The 19343-nt window shown below is 45.0% G+C and overlaps 2 protein-coding genes across 9 annotated transcripts in view; both read right to left on the minus strand.

The window, feature by feature from the left end:
• Gmcl1 (germ cell-less, spermatogenesis associated 1) overlaps nucleotides 1–6240 on the minus strand; it is a 41628-nt gene extending 35388 nt beyond the window's left edge. For 2 of the 4 annotated variants that reach the window (XR_377446.4, XR_003956194.1), the window contains exon 1: nucleotides 5756–6240. Coding sequence is in view for 1 of the 4 variants with exons in the window: in NM_011818.3 (NP_035948.3) it covers nucleotides 5756–6009 (254 nt within the window). In the remaining 3 variants the exon portion in view is untranslated. The remainder of the gene's footprint in view (nucleotides 1–5755) is intronic. The other 2 variants (XM_006506056.3, NM_011818.3) reach the window with 2 other exon arrangements.
• A 3444-nt stretch (nucleotides 6241–9684) lies between these two features.
• Nucleotides 9685–19343, minus strand: part of Anxa4 (annexin A4) — a 56795-nt gene continuing 47136 nt past the window's right edge. For all 5 annotated transcript variants that reach the window (XM_030255115.1, NM_013471.2, XM_006505397.2 and 2 more), the window contains 4 exons: nucleotides 17470–17565; nucleotides 15963–16021; nucleotides 14681–14803; nucleotides 9685–10668 (listed from right to left, as the gene is read on the minus strand). In XM_030255115.1, coding sequence (XP_030110975.1) covers nucleotides 10609–10668; nucleotides 14681–14803; nucleotides 15963–16021; nucleotides 17470–17565 — 338 coding nt within the window. In that variant the 3' untranslated portion in view covers nucleotides 9685–10608. The remainder of the gene's footprint in view (nucleotides 10669–14680; nucleotides 14804–15962; nucleotides 16022–17469; nucleotides 17566–19343) is intronic.

Here is a 19343-nt window from a genome sequence, read left to right on the forward strand (position 1 = left end):
CTCTGCCTAAGAAAAAAAAGAGTTTGCAATCTCTGCTCAAGATGATCCAGTAAGAGTATGGTAATGGTGGTCATAGGAGCGGATCTAGTTTAAAAAGACATAATTTAAAAAGATGTATTTATTTACTTATGTGTCTGTGCACATGTGCATACGTGTAGGTGCAAGCCTTGTGCATGGAGAGATCACAAGGAGGCAGTGGATGTCACCCTTTATCACTGCCCATCTACTCTTCTGTTTGTGTTTGTTTGTTTGACATAATCTAGATTCACCTGAAAGTAAAATTTCAAGTAGACATTTATTGTCTGAAGTGGGCTGGCCTGTGGGTTTGTCAGTGAGTTACCTTGATTATGTTAAATTAAGGTGGGAAGACCTGCCCATTATGGGTAGTACCATTCCCTAAAAAGGGTTTCTAAACTGTGAGCATGGAGGAAGCAAGCAGTCTGCATGTGTTAATTCACTGCTCTCTGCTCTTGACTTCATACAATGTGCTAGCTGTGAGTTCCTGCCACCCTGACTTCTCTGCAACGATGGACTGTCAGCTGGAGCTGTGAGCTAAAATGAACTTTGTCCTGGTGCTTTACTGCAGCAAAAGAAAGAAAGAAAATGGTTATGATGGTGCATACCTATAACCTCAGTGCTCTTAAACAGGAAGGAAGATCAAGATTTCAAGGTCAGCCTTGGCTAAACAGAAAATGAGAGACCAACCTGGGCTAAATGAGACCTTATCAGTTACTGTTTCATCTTGTGTCTGGAACCAGTGTTTTACTACTCAGGTTCTCCAGAACACAGACACATGCCCACAGATGCTCTAGAAAACCCTGACAATAAACCACGGACTCCAAACATGGGGTGAAATACACACACACACACACACACACACACACACTCAGAGGGGGCAGAATTTATTAGAATAGGGTACTGGTTGTGGGTCCAGCCAGTCCAACAATGGCTGTCTGCCAACAAAAGGTCTAAGAATACAGTAGTTAGCTGTTCAGTCCATGGGCTGTCCAGAGAACATGGCCCAGATTAAAGGTGTATCTTCCCACCTCAAAAGATCTAGATTAAGGGTGTATCTTCTTGTCTCAAAAAGATCCAGGTTAAAAGTAGGTCTTCCCATTTTATGGCTTACTCCCTCATAGGTACACACACATACCCAGACCCTTGGATTTTAGTTAATTCCAGACATAGTTGAACTGACAACTAATAACAGCCTTTCAATATCAATTAGCAATCAAGAAAATGACCCGCATGCGTTCTTCCAATCTTATAAAGTCTGTGTTTCAATTCAGATTCCCTCACTAATAACATTGGGTTGTCAGGCTGACAGCTGAAACTAACAAATACTATTAAACACAAAAGCTAATAAAAAGAGAGAGCAAGAGTTCCGGGGGAAACTTAAAACACAGGGAAATCAGAATTTAAAAAAAAATATATTCATATGCTTGGAACTCTCAAATGACTCTGCTTATGGAATGATAATGGGGCACAGTAGCAGAGGATTACTCAGAACAAAAAAGAGCTATTTAAAAACAAGCATTTAAGTCTCTGGATTGTTAGGATTCACCAATTACCAAGCTGTCAAAAGACTCACATTAAAATACCAAAGGAAAAACTTTCAAAATTTCAGAAGAAAAAAATATGGTCACCCAAAAATAAAACAGAATTAGACCAGGACCAAAACCGTCATCCATGTTTAGGCCGGAAGATGATGGAGCAGCATCATTACAGGCTCAGCAGGTAAAGGGGCCTGGTGCCAACACTAAGGGCCCGCCCAAGTCTGGTGTCTGGAACATTCATGGCGGAATAGGAGCATCAATTTTTCCCCTCTGACCTCTACGTGGGCATGTGTACACACATGTTCACACACACATATTAAATAAAAATACAATACTCTTTAAAAAGAGTAGATGTTTATTGACAACACAGGTTCTGTACCTAAGGCTCAGGTGGAGGCAAGAGGAAGAGGGGGCAGAAAGACTGTAAGAGCTAGAAGAATAGAAAGTTTGCTGAGAGATTTTTATATCCTAGAAATGTCAGAGAAGCGACAAAGATAAAGTCTCACAACATAGCCATCTAAACAAGCTCTGAAAAGGATGATACCAACTATACTCTCACCTGGAAGAGGAAAACATCGCTGGCCTCAACCCTTGATGAGAACTACAGGCAACTAAGGAATGCTGAGAGCTGCAGAAATAGTCTTCCCAGGGAAGGGCCCCTGATTAGTTACCCAAAACCAAGTGATCAGCTACAAATCATATACACACAAGCAATGGTATACAGACTGCACAGGTTGTATTATATATTTAGGGGAAAAACATTACTCTCAAAATTAAAGAAATAGTGGCCATAAATTTGAAAGACATCAGGGATAGATAGATGGGTACAGGGAAAAGTTTAAGGGGGAAATGATGTAATTCTATTTTAATTTTAAAAAATAAAAACTATAAAAAGGAGTCAATGTTTATGGAAAGTCATATAAAGTACCATATCAGTTAGAGGAAGAATAAACTGCGACTACGTATCCACTTACATTCATATAAGCAAAAGTCATCACCCTTTTCCACCCTTATGAAAAAATACTTGAAGATGAAGTTCACCGAGAAAGAAAGGAGAGAAGCTATTGAAAACCACCTCATAGAGATGGGGTCAAGTCTCAGTTACAATCCTTAGAAGCAGGAGACCCAGACTGGAGTGAGAGGGTGGGACTCTGTAGGAGGTCTAGGGTTCAAAGCAGGTTCTATGCTAGGGTATCTCAAAAGATTGAGAAAAGCTCAAGATATGAAGAAAGGATATTATTAGTTCATTAATGGAAGAAAAAAGGCAGCTAGAAACTCTAGGACATTAAGAAGCTTTTAAAAAGGGAGCCAGGCCAGGCATGGTGGCACTGGCTTCAACCCCAGTACTAGGGAGGGAGATCAGAAGCAGAAAGATCTCTATGAGTTCCAGTCCACCCAGAGCTGCACAGTGAGACACTGAAGGGGGAGGTGTACGGGATGAGATGGCTCAGAAGGTGAAGGCCTTACCCACCAAACCTGAAGACTTGAGTTCAAACCCTAAAACCCACATGGTTCAAGGAGAAAACTCCCTTGAGCTGTCTTTGATTGCTGCACATGAACTGTAGCAGAGGCCTCTCTCAAACATAAATGTCAATATTTATGTAAATAGATTTATATACAACAGAAACAATGTAAACAGAAAGAGTTCTACTGGAAGCACCTGACATAACCTAGGCTGTCCTTGAATCTATGAGTCTCCTGTCCCAGCCTCTGAGCGCTGGGATTATAGCTGTGTGCCACAATGCCTGGCATATTCCTATACTTTTTTTCCTAAAGATCCCTTATCATTATATTTTGTCTTTGACAGTTAATTTCCTGTTTTTTGTTTGTTATGATTTATATTAAAATTTCCTTGCTCAAATAATTGTTTTTCTCTTTTAAATGTTCCCTGTCATATATTTCAAAAATTATATTAAATATACATGGTCTACATACCAATCAAAAGGCACAAGCTGTCATGTTAGATTAAAAAAAGCAAGATTTAACTATATGCTGTATATATACTAACCTTAAACATAAAGACACAAACAAGGGCCAGGCAGATTACTCAGCCAATAAAGTGCTTTGCAAGTACAAAGCTGAACACAAGAACAAACCAACAAACACCCACAAAAAAGCCAGGTGGGGTTGCCAGCATCTGTAATCCTAACGGGGCAGGTAGAAGGACAGGAACAGGAGGATCGGACCTTGTTGGTTGGCTAGACTAGCCAATCAGTTTAATAAAGAGACTCATAAAAAGGTAAGGTGGAGGGGAATATAGAAAGATCCACTGTTGATCTCTGGCCTCCACATGCAAGCACAACTGTGCATGAGTGCATATGCAAAGAGTGAAAAGATGGTACTGGTGTGGAAAAGATCCAGCTTGGTAGTAAAGTGCTTCCGGAGAATGGATAAGGCCCTGGGATATGGGCTGGGAAATCTTAGGGGTGGTTGGGTGATGGGATACAGGATGTAGGTTGGAAAGGATTAAAAAGGTGCATCAGACAATTACCAAAAGTAAGTGGGAGTGGCTAAGTCACTAAGGCTGAAGAAGGATGCATGTCTTATGACATAAGAGCCTGTTCATCAAAGAGTTCTAATACCAAATGCACAAAGACAGGCACTCTGGGGCCTGAGAGGTGTCTCGGTGGTAAAGAGCACACACTGCTCTTCCAAAGGACCCAAGTACAATTCCCAACACCCACATTAGGGAGCTCAACACCTCTGTAACTCCAGTTCCAGGACTTTGCAGGAATGTGCACAAATCCACATACTCATAAATAAAAACAAATCTTAAAACCGGGGGGGGGGGGGGGGGGGGCACTGCACTTGTGCTCACTCTCAGATTGTGAGAGTCTCAACACTCCCAGCCCTTCCTTCCTCTCTCTTCTCTCCAGGGTGTCTGGATACAGCCCAGAATGGCCTTTAAGTCACTTTGTGGCTCAGACTGACCTCCAACTTGATGCTCTTGTCTCAGCCACCAGAGGCTTACTGCAGGATTGTAATACCTTGCAAAATCTGCGTAACTCTTTGAGGTGGCAATAATAGTTCTACTTTACATATGAAAATGAGTATATTAAGTGCAGAATACAGATAGGAATTCAGAATTGGAACTCATTAGAACATCCATCTTGTGAATATATTCACCCCCTAATGAAAAGTTATATTAACCTAGTTTTTAACCTAAGATATTTACATATCTTACCGCTACCACTGAGCTCCAACTCTACCACCTACACTTTTTTTTTTTTTTTTTTTTTTTTTTTTTTTTTTGGTTTTCCTAGACAGGGTTTCTCTGTGTAGCCCTGACTGTCCTGGAACTCACTCTGTAGACCAGACTGGCCTCAAACTCTGAAATCCGCCTGCCTCTGCCTCCGGAGTGCTGGGATTAAAGGCATGCGCCACCACGCCCGGCTCACCTACACTTTTTTTGTCAACAAAAATGCAATGTCCATAAGCAGATCCTTTTTAAAAATTTCATTAAAAAATTACATCTGTGTGAGTCTAACAGTGACCTTAAAAAGAGAAAAAAAAAATCCTTACTGCACAGTATATTCTGGTATACGCCACATCTATTTCACAAGCAATGATTTTTTTTTTTCAACTCTTCCCTCAAAAAAATCTTATGCAACCTACACAGAGTGCAGCCCACCTCAACAAGCAGACTTTGTTCTTAACTGGGCGAATCTCCATCACTGGTCCCTCTAGTGACAACACAGAGAGATGTCCATCTCAGGGACTACTATGCTCCTCTCTTTACTGATTTATGGCTAGTGATGCACAGTAAAATTTCCCGTGGCTATCCTATTCAAAAAGCAAACGCCTGCTACGGAAGGGACGCGGAAGCTCTGGCTAGTCCTTTTAGGCTCAGGTTGAGGCTCTGACACTCAGGAAGCTTCTGTTTAATGTGCAGAACCCTAAGCTTTCTAGCTCCCGCACTGATCCCAGGTCCACCCAACACGCGCGAGCTCCCGTATTAACCCAGGTCTATCTGCAAACTCCCAGACCCTACACTGACCCAGGTCTGTCTGCTAATGCCCAGCTCCCGCACTGACCCCAGGTCTGCCCGGCACGCGCCCGCTCCCGCACTGACCTAGGTCTGTCTGCAAACGCCCAGCTCCCATCTGCTCCGCGGGCACTCACCTCCCGCACCGACCCTCCCGCGCTCTCCTGTCAAGGACACCGGGGTCAGGCCCCCCAAGGTGCGGGGCGTTCCGTACCTGCGCGGCGTGTTCAGCAGCCTCTGCTGCTCGTCGCCCTCGTCCTCGTCGTCGTCTGTCTCGGAGTCGGGGTGACAGTAGCAGAATGTGCCGCTGCTGCGCTTGCGCTTGCGGCCGCCCGGACAGTAACAGAAGCTGTGGCCCGCATCTTCGCCGGCGTCCGACCTGCGGGCCGCGCCCCCAGCCCCGGGCGTGGGTTCGGGCTGCTCTGTGCGCCCTGCGGGCCGCAGCACCCGGCTGCTGAGAGCGCCCATGGCTCCGGCGCCTAGGGAGCACCGAGGGGCCGCCCCGCCATGCCCGTATCTCCACCGCCTACTCCGCTGCCGCCTCGCGCGCAGCCCCAACCGTCGCCGCGAACGCAGTCACCTCCATCCTCAGCCCCGCCCGTAGCGCCTCAGCGGACCGGCTTCGCTAGACCTCGCCCCCTCCTTCTCCCAACAAAGCGCGCGCCGCAGGGCGCAGGCGCAAGGCGAGCCTCCGGAAAAGGCGGGGCGGGAGGACGGAGCCTGCGCTGCAGGTTGCGCATGCGCAGGCTGCTGGCCCGTCCCTGCGGCGCTCAGCCCCGGTGCGTGTCTGACTTCCGCGGTTCCGGCTTCAACGGAGGGGCGTGGGCACTGTGTGCTTATGCCTAACAGATCTCGGGATCTCTGTCGCTGGTTCTTCCCGTAAGCTTCCTCGATTCCGGGGTCTCATCCAGCCCTGTACGGTTAATAAGAGGACGGACTTGCCAACATGGCCTTTGCTTCCAGGGCTCTAGGACCCGACTGGCCCGGTTAGATAGATGACCGTCACCCAGCTGTGTTGACCGGGTTCAGTCTGGAGCCTCAGCTAGCCTCCAGGTCTTGCCTTCCTTCTGCTGCCTTGTTTTGATTTAATTATTATTTTATTGTGTCAGTGTCTCGTACTACATACTTCGACTCACTGTATAGGATGCTCTTGAACTCTTGATCTCCTGTTTCTACCCCCTGAAAGCTGGGATTACAGCCATGTATGTGTCACATCACCTTCGTGGACCTGAAATGCTGAGTATCAGATGCAGGGCTTCTTGAATGCTAAGCAAACATTCTACCAACTAAGCTACATCCCTGGCCCTCGATTTTTTTTTTTTTTTAAATTTTCTTCAAGGAAAAGTGTCACTCTGAAGCCCAAGGCTTCCCTGGAACTCTCAGAAGTCCGCCTATCTCAGCCTCTAAGTGCTAGGAGTTGAGGCACTGAGCTACCATACCTGCCTTTTATACCTTTCAAAGTAAAATGTTTATAATAGAATGTTTCAAACAGAGCAATACAAGTACCTGTGGACCTACTACTGGCTTGGAATTCTATCACACTTACTTTGATTCACTCCCCTTTAGCTTTATTGATATATAGTGGGGAATGAGAAACCCCTTGTGTACTAATTCTCAGTTTCCAGCCTCTCCCTCTCTGTGCCATTTCTATGCATGTCTTTACACGTATAACCACTCTTCTGCTGCACATTCAGACATGTAATTTAAATGGAATTGGACCATCCCAAACCTATGATTTCTCCTCTCCTAAAACTATACTTTGAATGGAATCTCTAGTTATTGTCACTGCTCATTGTTAGACACATCATTTGCCTACTCCCTTGCCAAGGGGTTTCAGTTATTTCTACGTAGATGCTCTTTCAGGAACACCACTCGCAAAAGCTTCATCAGGCAGATCCCAGAAACGGGCTCTTGGGAAATTTTCAACTTTACGAGTTCTTGCCAGTTTTTCGCCCCCCCCCCCCCGGAACTGACTGCATCAATTCACCATTTGCACTCCGTTATAGCAGTATATGTCCTTTGTGAGCCACTGAGGAATTTCTCATGTTTGAGAAATTCTGAGGGTGTGTAGCTGAGGCTGGTTGAAGGAGAAGTGGGAGGAAGAGAACTACGGTGGCTGCAGGGGACACGCAGGAATGTACATAATATGAAACATACGTGAGGTCATCTTAAAACATTGTCCCAGCACTCGGGAGGCAGAGGCAGGCGGATTTTTGAGTTCGAGGCCAGCCTGGTCTACAGAGTGAGTTCCAGGACAGTCAGGGCTATACAGAGAAACCCTGTCTTGAAAAACCAAAACAAAAAACAAAAACAAAGAGGCCTTGGCGTATGCACAAGCTAGACTGTAACATGGTGGCTTCATGTGTCACTAAATTCCTAGAGGGTAAAACATCCATATTGGTCTTGTCTAAGGAAGCGCAGGTGAATGGCTCCCTGGATACTGAGGAGAGCCATGGCAATGTCTGTAAGAGCCTGCCACAGCCACATAGGACTTAGCCTCCACCCTCAGAGCAAGGGCAGTGCAAGAACTGACCTGATCCCCTCTGCTCTTCTCACTGTTGCTACAAGCAGGGATGATGGAGAAAAAGAGAAGTGCCCTCCCCCCATTCCAGTCCCCTGCCCTCGTCCCCTGCCCTGACTTCCCTTCCCCAAGCCAGCATCCCATTGAGGCCAGAACTGACTGAGGAAAGAAACCTCAGACTACACTTGGAACTTTGGCTTATTATGTTGATGACTGAGATGACATTATTTTGGGGCCTAGAGGAGCTAGCTACACAGTAGGACTTCTGAAAAGCCAAGAGTGAGCAGAAAATTGTGACTTTCTACCCTCCCCCTGAACTTATACCTAAGGATAAGAAAAACAGCCCACTGAAAGCACTCAGCCACAAAACACTGTTCTTAAAATTTTGGCTAAGACACCACGTAATGGTAAAACTTCTGTTAAAACCAAAACAAAGAACCTAATAATGCCTCCAAAGTGTAATAAAGTTGGAGTAGAGATTCCACAGTCCTGAGGTGGTAGCGTTGATACCTGAATCTAAGTTCATTGGAGTGACTGTCACATAGCAATGTTGTCAGTGATCCCAGTACCAACGCAGAAAGAACAAAGGAGTGTGTGTGTGTTCTTTGTACATCTGCAACTTTTGTCCTTTGTGGTGCTGAGAACACAGGGTATAGCTACCCCACTGAGCTCAGTTCCATGTGACACTTAAAAGGCATGCTGCACTGACTAGAGCAGAGAATCACTCGTTTTCAGAGAACAAGCTAACATGTCATTCAATACCATTGAGTAGGCCTTAGCATATTTAAATGCTAGTGGTTTTGTTGGTTTCGTTACGTTTTTGATATGAGAGAGGGGTGTTATTCCTTAGCTTATGGGAGAAGGAAACAATCTGGGGGACTTGGTTCTTTTCTTCTTCCACGTGGGTTCTAAGGATTGAACTCAGGTTGTCAGGCTTGGTAGAAAGAGCCTTTACCCACTAAGCCATCTCAATTTCATCGTTTGTGTGTGTGTGTGTGTGTGTGGCTGTGTGCACCCATGTGGAAATCAGAAGCTGACATCATTGTCTTACTCTCCATCCTCTTCCTCACTACCACCACCACATCCTCCTCCTCACCACCATCATCATCGAGACAGGGCCTACCATTGAAACTGAAGCTCAGGGATTCAGCTACACTAGCTGGCCAGTGAGCCCCTGGGATCTGTTCATCGCCACATCCCAGCTTTGGGATTACAGGCACACACTCATTGGCTCTGCCTGGCTTTCACATTGGTGCCAGGGATTCCAACACCGCTCCTCGTCCTTCTGCAGTAAATACATTACTCACAGAGCCAGCTCCCCAGATCTTGTTTTGACTTTTTGAGACAGGGACTCATATGCCCAATCTGGTCTCACAGTGGCTATGTAGCCAGGCACAGCCTGAAGTTCCAATCTTCCTGCCTCCACCTCTCCAATGTAAACATTGGCCTTATAGAAGCAGGCTGACATAATGATTAATGTGTTTCTTTTTTTAATATTGTTAATTTAAGTAGAAACTTAGTATCCTTAGTAAATTTAGTATTCCTTCAAAAGTAGTTCCTTCCATGGTTCAGGGTGAAAAGAAATCTCTAGGGTAGAAAAAAAATCAGAGAAAGAATACACACCCCTTTAAAGCCACCATTTTAATTAAAAATGTCTCATGTTGTATACAAACCAAACTTCATGATTAAATGCAAGCACAGTTTCTGAATAAGATTAAAAAGGCACAGTGGGGATCAAATAAACAGTCTAACGAGATTAATTATTTTTAGCAGAAAAACTCTTCTGAGGTCAGCCACACCCAGAGCATTGCATTATCAGAGCAACCTTGGCTGAGGCCACTCTTGACTGTCACTTTGAGCAAGATTAGGACAGTGACCCTAAGACTGAGGAATGTTCAGCACGAGGAACGACCGAGCACACGGGATCTGCTGAGCCACACTTGAGATTGAACTTGTTTGATGAGTTGGTAACTCTGTTTCATACACTTCCCGGGAAGAAAATGGTCTCAGGGTAGAAGGAGATGAAGCAAGCCCCACCATATTCAGCAACTGTCAACTACGATGATAGGCAGAGCCAAAGAAAGGGGGCTTGTGAGAACTTTGGATCTGTCTAAAATAAGAATCTAGATGGCTAATCTTAGTAAGAGATGCTGACAGTCCCACGTGAAGAAATGACTGGCTTCCTAGGGAAGAAAATGGCTTCTGATCTGTAAAATTTGTACTGAAAAGAAAATCTAAAAGGATTTAGTACATTCAACCTCTACAAAACACAAACGAGGAAATAATCTGATAAAGACGTGGAGCACATTTCAATTTCTAATTCTAAATTTCCATGTATGTCTTGAAAGCTTTGAAAGTACAAGTTTAAGGCATCAAAATGACTAATTATAGACGATAATAACATAGTCTGCATCCCAGGAGGCAACTGGAGGCGTTTTAATTGGAAATAAGCATTTGAGATAATGTTAATAGCAGTGCAGAAAAATGAAGTTAAAAAAAAAAAAAAGATCAGTGTTCAGAAGCCTTCTGTCCTGCGGCGTCTTGTGTTAATCATCTCCTCCACAGAGAACGAGCAGAACCTTCCTGTAGTCTCCGGAAGTGTCACCCTGGGAGAAAGGAGAGCACAGGAGGCAGCAGGGTAAGATGTTCTTGGATAGATTACACAGTTCAAAATCACCTAAGTTTATTTTGCAAACCTCACTGGATTTTCTCAGGTCCTCAAAAATTGTTTTTATTACAAACGTAATGCTTTGGGCTGGAGAAATGCCTTAGCCACTAAGATTACTTCTTTTTCTCACATCGAATCTGAACTTGGGTTTTGGTATTCCCAGTTGCCCATAATAATAGCTCCAGGGGATCTGATGCCCTCTTCTAGTCACCTTGGGCACTGCACATGAGAGGCACATATACATATGTACATATACATATACATGTTCTGTGTTTTAAAAAAGTACTTAAGAGCATAGGAATCACCTATAATTCCATGACCTACAGATCACTGTTCCTAACATTCTGACAAGTTCCTTCTCCTTTCTATATGCATGCAGATACCTACGTGATGAGATTTTTAGGACGGAATTCATCTATGTCCTCATTTTGCTCTCTTGATTTTTGGTGGTGCCAGGACCAAATCATGGCCGTCCTCATGCTAGGCAAGTATAGGCAAGTGCTCTACTAGTGAACTGTACACTCAACCTTTATATCTAGTTTTTTTTTAATTAGGTATTTTCTTCATTTACATTTCCAGTGTTATCCCAAAAGTCCCCCATACCCTCCTCCCCACTCCCACTTCTTGGCCCTGGCGTTCCCCTGTACTGAGGCATATAAAGTTTGCAAGACCAGTGGGCCTCTCTTTTCACTGATGGCCGACTAGGCCATCTTCTGATACATATGCAGCTAGAGACACGAGCTCCAGGGGGTACTGGTTAGTTCATATTGTTGTTCCACCTATAGGATATCCTGTTCTTTTTTTTTTAATTACAGTATTATTTAGTGATTACAGAACATTTTCTTACCCATTGTCAGATGTTTAGGTGGTTTCCAATGTTTCATTATAGCAAACTTTGCTTAATAAAGCACCTAGCCTCTGAGTTTTTTTTTTAATTTTGCTTTGAATACATTCTCAAAAAATGAAAATTACTAGATTAAAATTGTGGATTTTTTTCTAATACTTTTGAAACGAGTTGCAAAATAGACTTCCAGAGAGGTTCTATAATTTCTATATGGAAATCTTTATAGCCTAATGAATACATTGCAGGTTTCCTTATTATTTATTCATTTATATTTTTGGCGCTGGAGGTTGAAAAGGGCCTCATGTGTACACTAAACGAGCAAGACTCTAAGCTCAATAAGTGAGTTTGTGTTACTTTCTCTCAATGGGCACCAAAACATATGGTGCCTCTGACTTTAAGAGTTTAAATTTTAATGCCTGTCACAATGAATAGTAATATATTATTAGTTTGTGTCAGAATAGTAATATATTATTAGTTTGTGTCAGTGCCCTGTGAAACAGTAAGTATGCATTAAAGTCCCTTACTGGCATAGTGTTTTTGTCATCCTCTTCTCTTGGGGCTGTCCCAGTTAGGTTTCTGCTGCTGTGATAAAGACCATGACCAAAGCAACTCGGGAAGGAAAAGGGCTGTTTGTGAAGCCAGGGCAGGAAATCAAGGCAGGAAACTGGAGGCAGGAACTGAAGCAGAGGCCATGGAGGGGTGCTGCTTACTGGCTTACTCTCCATGGCTTGCTCAGTCTGCTTTCTTATAAAACCCACGTCTACCTGCCTAGGGGTGACACTGCCCAGAGTGGACTGGGCCCTTCCACATCAATCATCAAGGAAGAATATGCCTTACAGACTTGCTTGCCTACAGGGCAATCTGACAGGGGCATTTTCTCAGCTAAGGTTTCCCACTGTCAGATGACTGTAGCTTATATCAAGTCCACAAGAAGCTAACCAGCACAGGCAGGAGTTCTGTGACAGTTTAATCTTTCATTTTCTACCCTACTTCCCTCCGTGTGCATGTGTGCATATGCATATGTGTGTATATGCATGTAAGTGTGAGCGTGCGTGCGTGCGTGCGTGAGAGAGAGAGAGAGAGAGAGAGGGTATCTTCTCCCATGCTTCTCATTCTACACATTATTGAGACCTGCTGAACTTGGAGCTTACCAGCTGGGCAAGACCAGCTAACCAGTGAGCCCCGGGGATCCTCTTGCCTCTGCCTTTGCCTCCCCTTTGCCTGCACTTGGGTAACAGATGCTTGCTATCGCTGTCACTCTTTTTATGTGGGTGCTGGGTCCTCATGCTTACACGACAAGCATTTTTCCCACTGAGCCCCCACCCCACCCCTAGCCCCGTGTCCCCATGTCCCCATGTCCCCATTCTTCCTTCTGTCAACAGCAGCTCTCAAATGGTCAGTGCCTTCTCTACTATCCAGGATATTTAATTCACAGGTCAAATCTTAATGAGATGTTTGTTGTGTGGACAACTCAAGCTTCTCCAAAATTAGTCTCAGCTTCATGTTTACAAGACTCTCCAGGCTTCTTAGAGAAGCAGAGGCCCAGTTAATGAGGGGTTGTGAGAAGCGAGTCAGTTTTCACCACACCCACGCCACCTTAGAACTCCTGGCTGTCTGGTGCCAAATGAAGGATGGTAAGTGGTTGGGGGCAGGAGAAGGCAGCTTTCTTCTATTTCCATCAGACCCCTCTGGCCCTACAGAGGACTCTGGGTTCATCTGTTTCTGTCATCATTACTAGGCAGATGTGGAAGTTCTGCTCTTAAAAGTATTTATTAAAATTTCGTAACTGTGAATTCTGTTTGCAAGGATCTGAGAAGGAAGAAGTTGACACCCTGGGGGATAGCTACTGTTGGCCTCATGGGTCACAAAGCTCAGTGCTGTGAAGAGAGGGAATTCGCATAAGAACAGGGGACCAACTGTGAGGACCTGCTGTTCCTTACAAGGGTCATCTTAGGAAATGCATCTTGCATGAAAACACTCAGGTTATAGGAATTTGGGGTGGGTTATTTAATGAGAAATGTCTCCCACAGACTAGTGTGTTTGAAAACTTGATCCCCAGTTGGTGGCGCTTTTTGGAGAGGTTGTGGACCTTTCAGGAGGCACAGCCTAGCTGGAGGAAGTGTGTCACTAGGGCCGGTTTGGAGGTTTTATAGCCTTGCCCCACTTGCTGTTCACACAGTTTCCTGTGTTCAGATAAAATGTGACTAGCCAGCGTTCTGCTCCTTTGGCCTTCTGCCATGCTCTCCCTCCTTTGAAACTATATGCCAAGGTAAACTATTTCTTCCATAAGTTGCTTTTGTCAAGGCATTTTCCCAACAACAGAAAATAAATGAAAACATATAAACTTGTTCCGTTTATTTCCCCACTTACTGGGTGCACTTAAGGATGGCATGTGAGAGATCTTGGAGGGAAGAAACAAATCATAAAAGCAATTGAGAGTTCAAATAATGGGGTATATGCCAGTTACAGACCTAGGTCTTATGTATCTCAAGGACCCTAAATCAAATACTGGCATAAATTATGCGGGGTTGTTAACACACTTAACATTTTCTTCCTTTATTTTTTATTTTTTGTGTTTGGGTAGTTTGCCTATGTGTGTCTGGGCACTACACGCACACACTACCTACAGAGGCCAGAAGAGGGAGTCAGATTCCTAGAGCTGGAGTTACGGGTGATTGTGAGCTGTCCTGGGGGTGCTGGGAATGGAAAGGAGGTCTCTTGGGAGAACAGTCAGTTCTCTTAACTCAGCCCCTGGTACTCATTCTCACCAACCTTTGGGACTGAGGTCAGGGGTGGTGCTTCCTCCTCAGCCTCTGTGTTCACTTGAACAGTAGGTCACTTACTTAAGATGTCAGGGCTTGTTATTCTATACAGGCTTTAAATAAAAGCAGAACTAAATCACTGCCCCAAAATGTCCATTCTTATTTGGGGCCCACATAAAATTGTTACTGTACTTAGCAGGTAAATACTTCTTATATACCATGAGAAAGGGGGCAAGCCTAGGAATTCCTGAAGCAGGCGCCATCTTCACAGGGAATGGCAGATGCCAGGGAGGAGAAAGCCACTGGTCCTGCACCCTAAGGCCGGACCCTGATGATGTTCCTACCTTGATGAAAGAGTACAAAGACTTCCCGTAGAGCCTCTTGAAGCTCGCCCGGATGTCCAGCATGTCAATCTCTGCTCTTGAGACCATCACTCTGATGAGGGTGTTGTCATCAGTGCCTAAGCCCTGAGGAAGGGAGTGCGATCCTGCATCAGCTGATTCTGTTCATGGTCAGCAAGGCAAGATGAGGCAGCAGTGAGTCTCTACGGCATCCTTTGCTGTATGAGCTGGGAGGCCCGAGGAACATCCTCATGCCTTACCTTGGCATGGAAGGGTGGACACAGCCCACCTTCCCAACATGCTGTGTGTTCGCCAGAAGCCTTTCCAAAGACAGGCTCTGTGCTGTTCTTGTCTGCAATTTTCCTCCCCAGCCCATGTGGAAAGCTTCCCCCAAGGTTCAGCTTAAACATAACAACCATTACAACCTTCTCTCTCTCTGTCTCCCCCTCTCTCCTTAATAAAACAAGGCCTTGCTATATGTAGCCCAGGCTGACCTCAAACAAAGCAATCCTTCTTTCTCAGTCTCCCAAGTGCTAGAATTCTGGGAATTTTATATATTCTTTTCAAATTCTTCCTCAAGAATACTGAAAAACTCCACTGTTTTGTTTACTGCTATAATCCTGGGATGCTGAGCTCCTGTCTTCTATTCCATTCTACCCTGGGTGTTTTCTGCATGCTAGCTCTTTCCTTAAGGACAGCTATTCTTTACTATCAGATATTCAGATAAGGACAAGGACTCTCCACCCAGTGTGACGACACAGGCCTGTGGTCCTAGGCTGAGGCTCGATGACCAGAAGTTCAAGATCAACCTCAGTACCCCAGAGAATTCTAGGCTAGCTTGGGCTACATGAGAACTTGTTTCACGACAACAAAACAACAAGAACAACAACAAACCCCAAGCACTCGGGTTTCTGGTTTCCTATCCCACTTAAGGGTTCCTGACTCTGCCTGCACAGAGTCCAACACAGATCTGGGAAGTTGGATCTAAAGGTGGAGTTAGGCCCCTTGGGGCACTCCTCCCTCCATGAAGAGTGTAAACAATCTGTGTATGCTTCAGTTTACCTACCTGTTAACCTACAGTTTGTGGCCCTGTTCCTGTTGTGGGGCTAAAATTAATCCCTACCTATAGAGCGCAGGGATCAGGGCTCCACACATCGCAAGGCCAACGAGGGATACAACACAGAGCTGAGTTGAATATTCCACGGTGTAATTTGGGTGACAAACTTAAGAAGGTGAACAAAAGACATGCCATGGTCTTTCAAATGATCAAAGCACAGCTGCTTACCTTCATGGATTTATAAAGTCTCTCAGCGAAATATGAAGGTTTACTCCGCATGCACTTCACTGTGGAGAAAACGAACAGGAAGACGTGAGCAGACGCCACCCCCTGCCCACAAGCCCACCCTAGTCTCATGAGCGCTTCCTGTCTCTTAATAAATCATCTCTATTTCTAAAAATACAAACATAAGAATGAAAAGATTACAGAAAAAAAACCTCAAGAACAAAGAAAAATGACAGTCTCAGTTTCTACAAAGTCCCAAGAAATATCTCCTGATTGCTTTGTTAGACCTCTTTAAGCCAAGCAACACTTCCTGCCACCCCAGGCCCTCTCTCAAATGGACAGACTCCTCTTAGCATTCCCTACAGAAGTCATTAACGAAGGCCATCGAAGCAAGGGTGGCCTGTAGTTCCAGAGTGATGATTACGACTGTCGTATAAAACAGTTATTAGGGGGCTGGAGAGATGGCTATGCAGTTAAGAGTCCTTGTTCTTGCAGAGGACTGGGGGTGGGGGGTGGGGGTCAGTTCCCAGCATTCACACGACTGCTTACAACTGTCTGTGACTCTAGTTCCAAAGGATCTGATTCTCTCTTCTGACATCTTAGGGCACAAGGCATGCACGTGGTACACAGACATACATGCAGGCAAAACACCCATACACATAAAAACTTAAAATTTAAATGAAGTAATTTTTAAACCCACCATGCATTGGCTCGCCAGATACAGCTAGCATGGCATTATCTCTCTCTTACAATGGGATAGAGAAGTGCCAAAGACCAAAGACATGAGCCCCTGGCACAACAGCAGTCAGGCTCTCACACAGCCCAGGCTGGCCTTGAACTCTCTATGTAGCTGAGGATGATCTGAAACCATTAATCCTCAGGGCTGTCTCCACCTCCCAAGTGTTGGAATAATATATGTGCCATAGCCAGCTTTGCAAATATTTCTTGTTTAAAGTTGTACAACAGCCGTATGGGGTGGCTTGGATCTATGATCCTAGCATTCACAAAGCCAAGATAAGAGGATTGCCACAAGTTCAAGGCCAGCTAGTGAGACTATCTAGAAAAGGAAATTCTGGGGCCAGAGAGATGGCTCAGTGATTAAGTGCACTGGCTGGTCTTGCCAGGACAGGAGTTTGGTTCCCAGCACCCATGTGGCAGTGTACAACCATCTGTAACTCGTGTTTCAGGAGCTCTACCACGCTCTTCTGGCCTCAACAGGTATTGCAAGCATGTGGTGCACAGATGTACATGCAGGCAAAATATTCTGGAACACTGACTGGGTGTGGTGGCACATGGCTGTAGTTCAGGTACTTGGGGACTGTGGAGAGAAGATCACATTAACCCAGAAGTTGCAGACAAGCCTGCAAGCCTGACTTACCATTTTTTTAAAATTCTAGAATGTACCCTCAGTGATTGAAACAACTTTAATTTCAGGAAGACAGTTCTGTATCTCTGTGACAACATCTAGATATGACATCAATGGAATTAGCTCTGTTGCTCACCAGCTTACCTATAGCCAACAGGGCATCTTCAAAGCTTCCAGATGTCTCAGACTTAATGCTCTGTTCAATGTCCTTCTGTGAGATTCTTTTGTATTCATCAAACACTATGACCAATAACAAAATAGTGAGGTTTAGAGACCTGGGCTGGCACTGGCAGCTAAGCCTGATGACCTAAGTTGGTCCCTGGGACCCACATGGTGGGAGAGGAGACATGACTTGGGTAAGTCATCCTCTGCTCTCTGCATGTGATCAGTGGCATTTGCATGCTCATACACATGTACACATGTATGCACACACACACACACACACACACACACACACACACTTCTTTTCTTCTCTCTAAATAAATACATAAATAAATATAATAAAACAAAATAGAAAACTAAAATTTATGGAGAGAATGAATACAAGCTTCTTCTTCTTCTTCTCCTTCTCCTCCTCCTCCTCCCCTCCTCCTCCTCCTCCTCCTCCTCCTTCTCCTCCTCCTCCTCCTCCTCTTCCTCCTCCTCCTTCTCCTCCTCCTCCTCCTCCTCTTCCTCCTCCTCCTTCTCCTCCTCCTCCTCCTCCTCCTTCTCCATCTCCTCCTCCTCCTCCTTCTTCGTCTTCTTGTCATTTATTTATTTATTTATTTATTTACTTTGGTACATTTCAAGAGGAAATCAGTCCCGTGGGTGAGCACCCCAGCAGGATGCGGCCTGCTGGACTGGGCCCATCCAGGAGGAAGAGCGCTGAGAACATCAGGCACACTCTTCCCCTGGCTAGGACCTTGGTCCTCCATGTCACGTGGAAAAGTCTTTGGGGACCTTTGCTTTCTTCTTGTTTAAGCAGCCAAGGTCTGGTGGTTCACACCATAATCCCAGTTCATAGCGGTGGAGGCAGGATCAGCACTTCTTCAGTTACACACTAAGCCTGAGGTCAGCCTGGACGACACAAGGCCTCGGAAGTCACCCGTGTACTCCTCGTCCATTTGGCTCGTCAAGACGAATAATTCTGTCTCCTCAAAACTGAGGCAGATATGATAACAGCGCCTTTTAATAAATTCTTCACATCATTATTACTATTCTTGTTTAGTTTGCTTTTTGTCAAGGACTTTTGAATGTGGTGAATACATTTTCCTCTTCTTCCAGAGACCTCTCAGAACAGACATGTCTTGCTTGTCTTTTTAGGGACCCTTGTTGGCACACTGTCCTATCCCCATCTGCGTGGGTCTCACAGGTGGTCAGTCAAGGAACACTGATGTCCAGCAACTTACATCACAACCTCAGCTTGGTGGGGTCCTTAGAGCGGCTTGTCCACCAAGGAGATGGCTTTCTTGCTTTTTCTTTCTAATTTTGTGTGGTCAGGCATAGTGGTGCACACCTGTGATCCCACCACTCGGAAGGCAGAGGCCGAAGAATCCCTGTGAATTTGAGGCTAACCTGTACCACATAGGCAAGTTCCAGGCTAGCCAGGGCTACACCGTGAGACTAAAGTTCAAAACAGGTTGTGTGCGGTGTGATATATGTATGTACTAGTGTATGGGAATGTGTGTGCATGCATGCATGTGGGAGCCAGAAGCTGGTATCAGGTGTCTTATTTTTAACATATTTTAATTAACTAATTCATTTCAAATGTGCTTACAGGGCTTGTTATGCATGTACTCATGCACACACAGAGCACAGAAGGGCAATGGGTGTCTTCCTCTAGCCCCCATTGTCTTACTGCTTTGAGGCAGCGTCACTCACTGAATGGGAAGCTCACCATTTCAGCTTGGCTGGCTGACCGACAAACCCCTGGGCTCTACCAGTCTCTAGCTTCCAATGCTGGGCTTACGGGCACATGCAACAATACTTGACTTTTCTAATGTGAGAGCATGGGATTTGAACTCAGGCCCTCATGCTTG

Source organism: Mus musculus, chromosome 6 (assembly GCF_000001635.26).
Source record: "Mus musculus strain C57BL/6J chromosome 6, GRCm38.p6 C57BL/6J".
Classification (NCBI taxonomy): domain Eukaryota; kingdom Metazoa; phylum Chordata; class Mammalia; order Rodentia; family Muridae; genus Mus; species Mus musculus.